The following is an 8258-nucleotide window of genomic DNA, read 5'->3' on the forward strand; positions in this document are numbered from 1 at the left end:
CAATTGCCAGTTGCCCAGCCGCTTCCACTAGAGACCATTCCTTGGAGGAACTAGATCCCTGGAGCTTTGCACTTGTCATTGCATTGTCTTTTTTCCTATCACAAAATTCTAATGTGTTGTCAAAACCTAACCAAAGTATATATTTTTAAAATATGATGATAACAAAATAGAATAAGTGTACACATGTGTACATACATATACATCCATGCATATATGTACACATACACATACATATATACATAATGTCTTATAAAAAGAACCCTGGTCTTCTGTTTCTCCTTTACCCTTTTCAGTATAGCATGCTACTTTAGTAGCTGTGTGAATTTATATGTCCCCTAACTTCTGTATGCCTCAGTTGCCTGATCTGTAAAATCAGGATAGTAATAATGCTTACCTTTCAGGGATGTTGTGAAGATAAAATGAGGTAATATTTGTAAAACACTTTACTGTCTTCTGCCTCTTTTTGTGTCACCTGGGCTTAGCAAGATACCTAGCACACAGTACAAGCTAAATGTTTGTTGACTGATTACAAACCTTAAAATATTATACAAATGCTAGCTAGCTAGTAGTAGTAGCAATACTGCTAGCAGCAGCAGCAGTAGTAGTATAGTAGTAATAGTAGTTGCAGTGGTTTATAGAGAATTTCTATCTGCGGAATTCAATTTTTTTCATTAACTCTCACTATAAAAATATAGTGTCCTACCTAAAAGGTAATAACAACCCAGAACCATAGAATTGGAGTAATTTTGTATAACACACAATTTAAAGTCAAATAGTTAAGTAAAATTAATATTTTATCATTTTAATTTGCATAATATATAAATAATTAAATTTTAATCTGAATTATCTCTTTTAATAGTTTCCAAAGAGTACTGGTTTGGAAGTCAGAGGGTCTAGACTTGACTTACTGCTCTGACCCTTGTGACATCTCTGACCTTATTAGGCAAATCACTTATTGATTCTGGGTGCTGCTTTAGTTATCTGCAGAACAAAGAGGCTGAATTAGATGTCCTCTGGTGTCCCTTCTAGGTCTAAATCTATTAACTATATCACTCTGTGGTGTTATGGAGATATACAAGAGTAAACCAGCAAAAATAGAGATTTCACTTAGGTCTATGCTTCTTTTTTCTCTTTGTGTAACTATTTGCTAAAAATAAAACCAATATTCAAATTGAACGGAATTTGGAAATGGAAAAAAAATTGGAATTGAATGAATTTCATTGAATGAAAACATTGAAACTGGTTGGTCACATGATATAATTTCCCGGATATGTACAATACAATGTGATAGGGAGAAGATAAGACCAGGTATTTAAGTGCCTACTATGTGCTAGGCACCGTGCTAAGTTCTTACAAATATTAACTTCCAGGGACAATATAGTCAATCATTAATGTATACTGCGGTACATAATCAAATAACAGTAACAGAAAGTATTCACACAATTGTAAGATTATAGATATCAGATATCAGAACAAGTCTATAAGACTATATTTTGACATAGATAATAATCAAAATCTATATTTTATCACATTTATTTTCTATAATACAGTGATTGTTTATTTTTAAAATTGGATCATGATTCACTTTGCCTTTTTCAATGTATCTAGGTCCTCAATTAGCTCCATATTTTTAGGCAGCATATATTAGGTGGCACATTGACTAGAGTTCAGGACCTGGAGTTAGGAAGACCTGACTATAAAATTTAGGTTAAGCCACTTAGTGGAGATAGGACCCCGGAGAAGTTAATTAAACTTTATCTGCCTCAGTTTTTCCATCTATAAAATGGAGATAATAACAGCATTCACCACACAGGGTTGCTATGAGAATTAAATGATAATATTTCTGAAGCAATTTGCAAAATCTTCAAGCACTATGTATATGTTTGTTATTAAGTTTTCCCTGAAAACTTCATATTTAATGTATGACAATATTCAAATGGCTAATTAGGATAGATTTAGGAAATAAAACCTTCCACTTCTCTTTTAACAAAGGCATGTCAGAAAAAGAAACTTCTATTTTATGTTCTGAAGCTTCTCTAGGATTCTGTAATTTTTGTAAACAAATGGACTACATTGTTTTTCAAGAAGTCTACTAAATTATATAATTATTGGATAATTTGTTTTTAATAAGAATATGTTTTAAATAAATCATTTAGGCAAAATCCAAATGCTTAGAAAATTATCATGTTTAATGGAATGGATTTTTTCAGGATTTATAAATACAGTCAGAAAATATATAAATAACATAACCAAGCCCAAAGAAATACCATTCTATTTGTGTAATCTTGGTGAGCTTACAATAATATCAATATTCTATAATAATGATATTAAAAAGACCTAAAATATTGGCTGAATTGTGAGCTATTTCCTGAGTACTACCTTATAAAATGTTAGAGTGTGTGTCAGGTGTTCATAACTCTCTCCATTGAAAGAATCTGCTGCTATGGCACTGAAAAGGATTGCTGATGAAGAATGTATATTACTCAACTGATTTTACCTTTTTTTAAAATTCAATTCAGTGTTTAAACAAGGATAAGGAAATTATATTATGAAATTCTCCTACACTGGTGAACCCTGGCAGTTTCTCTAATTGAAAACATAATTTCCCCCTGTAAGTCAGTACTAGATGTTTCATCTAGAGCAGCAATCTAAAGATTTTCAAGAGCAATGAAAGTACATGGACAATGATTAAGGACAAAAATATATTTGGAACACTTATCTATATCATTACCATAGGATACAAAACTAGAATAAAATGATTTCACTTAAAATATTATACACAATGATGAAATTCATTAGTTTTTTTTTTTTTATGACACTTTGGTTAACAACAGAACTTCATTACCCTTAGTGCAAAATGGGCCATGGAGTGGTGAAAATCTGAGATTTTTTTTTTTAGTGGACTGTAATTCCATATGAGCCAACAACATTATATCTGACAAATAATTATAATATCCTCCCATCTTAAGGTGCATTTTGAGAGATACTATGTCCAGAACTAAGACAGCAATTTTCTTACTCCACTTTGCTCTTTTCAGAACACACCTGGAGCATTGTGTTAATTTCTGGGTTCTTCATTATAGGAAGGACATAAATAAACAAAAGAGCATCCAAAGAAGGATGAATGAGATGGTGAAAATCTTCAAAATAATAACAGGTTGACTAGCTTGAAGAATTCAGGGTTATTTAACTTGAAGGTACATGATAGTTTTATTCAAATATTTGTATGGGTGACATGTAAAAGGTTTCATTTCGTTTTGATTTATTTCAAAAGGCAGAACCAGGGAAAACAGAGAGGTGGATTTCAACTCAAAGTAAGAAATAAAATATCCTAACAGCCTTTACACACAGATATATACACACTGACTAAAAAGCTGTATCGTTTGTACATCTTATTGCATATCTATTTAGAAGGTATGTTTCATTCCTTTCCTTCACTTTCCCCTTTCTCCTTTTCCCCCTTTTCCCCTTTCCCCTTCCCTTCCCTTCCTTTTCCCAAAACCTTAAACCTACTGCACTCTGAAGCCCATGGATTGGACAACACTAGGCCCCCGCCCAAGCTCCACTTAAGGGTTGTTTTCTGGACCCTACTTGCTTAAGAGTGATTATCAATAGTATCTGTTACTGTTTCCCTCCCAGCCTGATGTAGTTATTTTTCTTTGCCTCATTAAAGGAGCCATGCCTTGATGACTTCTTAAACAGGCCTATTCACTGAATGGGTGTTACCTCACCCTAAGTGAGTGCCTTCATAGACCTTGGCCTAAAGGGACCAAGGTTTCCCATTGTATCCTGGGCCATCTTCAGTCATCCTGATGAATATCTGGTTGAACTCAGTCGGCTCTGGAGGAGAAGTGAGGCTGGTGACCTGCTGCAAGTCATGTCATCATTTCTCTGATGACATAGTCTTCTTTGGCAATGAATGATGAACACAATTTTTCATTGAACTGATTGTTTCCTATAAGGATAGTTATGTCATTTTAAAAAAATATATATTTTTGATGGATTTAGTGTTATGTTACTTAGATTTATCCCTGTATCCCTCCCCTCAGCCATTCCTTATAATAAAGTGATTTTTTTAAGTGAGTAAAGAAACTGAAGAAAACAACAAAAAATCATCGAAACCAATGAGTACGTCACAAAAAAATGACATTAAATGATGCATTCCGCACTTGTGAGAATTTAAATTCCCCACCTCTGCAAGACAATAAATGGAGCTATCTTCTCAAATATTTGGGGTCCAGATTGTTCTTTCCAATTTTGCAAAATTCATTTATAATTTTTGTGCGTGTTTTTTGTGCTTTTTTTAATTTTTCTTTATTTGTACTGTTGTAGTTATTATGTATATTGTTTATCTCTCTCCAATGTACTTTGCATCGTTTCATGTAGGTCTTTCCACATTTCTCTATATTAATCATATCCACTGTTGCTTAGAGTATAATAATGTTCCAATAAATTAATGAATCCTATTTTGTTTATTCATTGATGGACATCTACTTTGTTCTTAATTCTTTGCCACCGCAAAAAGTGTTGTTCGAAATATTTTAGTGTACATAGAAACTTTTTATTATCAGTGGCTTCCTTTGCATATATGCTTCTCAGTCAAATCTCTGGATTAAAGAGTATGAATATTTTAGTAATTTTATTTGCATAATGTTATTTCCTTTCTAGGATAGTTTTACTAATCCACAGATCCACCAACAATGTATTTATGCACCTGTCTTTCTACAATTCCTCCTATAATGACTATTCTTGTAATTTATTATCTTTGACAATTTGGTGGTTATGGAGAGAAATATGAGGTTCATTTTGATTTACATTTTCCTTACTACTGTTGATTTGTGGTATTCTCTCCTGTGGCTAATAATACTTTTAAATTCTTTTTTTAATAGTATTTTTTTTTCAGTTACAGGTAAAGATAGTGTTCAATATTCATTTTTATAAAGTTTTTAGTTCCAAATTTTTTTCTGTCTATCCTTTTCCTCCCCATTACCCAAGATGGCAAGCAATCTGATACAAGTTATATATGTGTACTCACAGAAACATATTTCCACATTAGTCATGTTGTGAAAGAAGAAGCAGAACAAAAAGCAAAAGCCACAAAAAAGTGAAAAAATAGGTTTCGATCTGCATTCAGAGTCCATAATTCTTTCTCTAAAAGTGGATAATATTTTCTATCATAAGTCTTTTGGAATTGTCTTGGGTCATTGTATTATAAAGAGCTAAGTCAACCATAGTTGAACATCACATAGTATTACTGTTACTATGTACAGTGTTCTGGTTCTGCTCAATTCACTCAGCATCAGTTCAAGCAAGTCTTTCCAGGTTTTTCTGAAGTCTTATCTGCTCACAATTTCTTATGGCACAATAGTATTTCATTACATTCATATACCACAACTTGCTCAGCCATTCCCCAATTAATGGACATACATTAAAATCAAAATTATCCATTTTGCATTTCATAACATTCTGTATCTCTTGTTTGTCATAAATCCTTCCCTTCTCCATAGATTTAACAGATATACTATTCCTTGCTCTCATAATCTGCTTATGGTATCATCCTTTATGTCTAAATCATGTACCCCTTTTGACCATATCTTGGTATATATAGTGTGGAATGTTGGTTTATGCCTAGTTTCAATAATACTATTTTCCAGTTTTCCCAGCAGTTTTTGTCAAATAATGAATTCTTATCCCAGAAGCTGGAGTCTTTAGGTTTATCAACCAGTAGATTACTATAGTTGTTTACTATTGTGTCTAGTCATTTACTACTCAATTCATCTCACTGATTGGCCACTCTGTTTTTTAGTCAATATCAAATAGTTTTGATAACTATTGCTTTATAATATAGTTTTAGAACTGGTACAGGTAAGCTTACTTCCTTTGCATTATTTTTCCATTTGTTCTCTAGATATTCTTGAACTTTTCTTCTTCCAGATGAAATTTGTTTTTTTTTTTTTTAGCTGTATAAAAAGATTTTTTGGTAGTTTCATTGGTTTAGTGTAATGGTAATTTAAATGGAAAGATCTTTCGCATTCATTCAGAGGCCCATGTGACCTGCTTATATCACACGGAAGCCTAAGTCTCATGTGGAACAAGGAAGGGTGGAACAAGAAGGATGGAGCAGAACTAGGAGAAAGTTGGTGAGAGTGAATAGGGGTGGAGGAGAGAGGACACAGACAGGCACAGCTAGTCTTGTAAGTGTTTGTTGTGGGAAGGCCCCGGTGGGGGTGGGGGAAGTCTTGGGAATGGGTTTGTCCCTTGTGGTGATAATGTGTATTGACTTCCTTGTTACTATGACTGATTTGACTTTCTGGGATTGGGATCTGACTTTCTGGTATCTGAATAAATGTTTTTCTTCTGCCTTCTATATGGAGAGTCTGTTATATTTCGCAATTCAGAAGTATACCAGCATATTCATAGTCACCCTCAGTGCTGTGAATTTTGCTTTGGTTATACATTTGGTGTCACAAACAGGATCACAGGGTATAAAATCTCTATTTAGGGGAAGAAACAAATATCCTAGGATGGGAAGATTTACCTTATTCCTTCCTAACAAGGGAACAGGCTAAAAGCACTGGAGCTTGTGAAAAGTGGGAACCGAGGTTACAGGAGGGGGAACCTAGAGATTTGGAAAGGTATTTTCAAAGAATACCAATACAACCAGGGAAAGAAGTGGTAGGGGTATGTAGGAAAGACTGAATTTTATTAACAGATTATTGTACGATGAGAAAAGCAGAGACAAGCTGCTGAAGGAAAAAAAATCAGATAGAAAAAGAGTTAGCTAGTTCACATGCAAATTCTCAGTGTTCAGGGTTTTTTTTTCAGTAAACATTTCTGTTTAATATACATAAGAATGAAATTGCACATGTTAAATTTAGATTTTTCTTCATTAAGTACATACACTCAAAGCCAAGCAGGTCAAGGTCAATTTGAAAATCTCTTGTATTACTTTCAGAATGTGGAAAAAATACATGTAATTATATTAAAAACATTCAATTAATAAATTTTATAAGCTTGATGACTCAGGTGCTTTCCATACAATAGTTCAACATTTTACAAGTGTTCAATTAAAATTCAAGCATATCACCTAATTCAGTTCTTTCTAGAAATTAACATAAATTGGCACAAACTTTTAAACTAAATGTTGAAAAATACTAATTCCCCATAAACCCCATCCAGACCATATTTCAATTTCTGACTGTGTCTCATGTCTTAGATCTCTGTTGCTTTCTTTGTTCTTGGATTGAAAATAAAAAAAAAAAAAGCGTTTGATTAGATTTTCCAAATGACAGCATGATATCTTTAAGGGATTTTAAAATAATCTATTTTACAAATAAATTCTTTTCAGATTAAAATGACCATGGTCCATCCCTATCATATATTAATCCTTCACTAATTTTTTTGTCCCTAATTACCTTGTTCCAATTTTCCTGTTATTAAAATTACAATAATTCAAAAAATTTTTGAATAGTATTTAAACAGATGTTTAATGATTTTTAAAAAAGTATACACCATAGATATTTAACAATTATCATAATGGCTATTTCCACTGATTGGCTGATGGTTCTTCCACTAAAGGCTCCCAGGGTTTCCATGTCAACATTTTTCTTGTCAGTGACAATTCATTTTCAGCCTGAAGAATCACTTCTTCTAGCTGGCCAGCCTGAAGCTTATCCTTTAGTTTCTGAAGATCTCTTTCCTTTTTTACCATATTCAGTCTTTCATTTGTAATCTGTTCTGTGTATTTTCTATATGCTGCATTTGAGGGCATAAACTCCAGAGCATCAAGAATCTTTGAATATAATAATTTTAGCTGCTCCTGGGGGTGTTGCACACTGCCAGTTCAACCAGACCCGTGGTCTTCTTTAGCACCTTGGCCATGACAGCAAAGCAGCCCAGGTTCTCCATTGAAAGAGCATTCTGGGGGGAGGGTCTCAGGTGGTAGAAGAAAAAGGCTGTTCATTTAGTGCAGAAGACAAAAGCTGGCAATATAGGGGTGTGTATAACATTTGTATAGACCCAGCCTAGTTGCTACATTGACGACTGCCAGGAGAGTGTGTAGGGGGAAAATGTAATGAAGTCAGAGTTGGAAAATGAAACAGTTTTAGAGGGAGAAGCTTTTTCAGGCAGAAGCACACCCACTGCTAAGGCAGAAACAGGAGAACCAGGGGGCAACACAGTGTTTAAGGTATTAATTGAGGATTATGCTTCGTAGGAATTCACAGATATTTTGAACTGGTTCACCCAAATGATGGGAG

At 33.6% G+C, this 8258-nt stretch overlaps 1 protein-coding gene across 1 annotated transcript; it reads right to left on the reverse strand.

Moving 5' to 3' along the window:
- Positions 1-7540: 7540 nt before the first annotated feature.
- Positions 7541-7881, reverse strand: LOC140524168 (NADH dehydrogenase [ubiquinone] 1 alpha subcomplex subunit 5-like). Its single transcript, XM_072638606.1, has 2 exons — positions 7820-7881; positions 7541-7703 (listed from the first exon to the last, which is right to left on the reverse strand). The coding sequence occupies exons 1-2, from the start codon at positions 7879-7881 to the stop codon at positions 7541-7543; spliced, it is 225 nt and encodes a 74-aa protein (XP_072494707.1).
- Between the last annotated feature and the right edge of the window lie 377 nt (positions 7882-8258).

This window comes from Notamacropus eugenii, chromosome 2 (assembly GCF_028372415.1).
Source record: "Notamacropus eugenii isolate mMacEug1 chromosome 2, mMacEug1.pri_v2, whole genome shotgun sequence".
NCBI lineage: Eukaryota > Metazoa > Chordata > Mammalia > Diprotodontia > Macropodidae > Notamacropus > Notamacropus eugenii.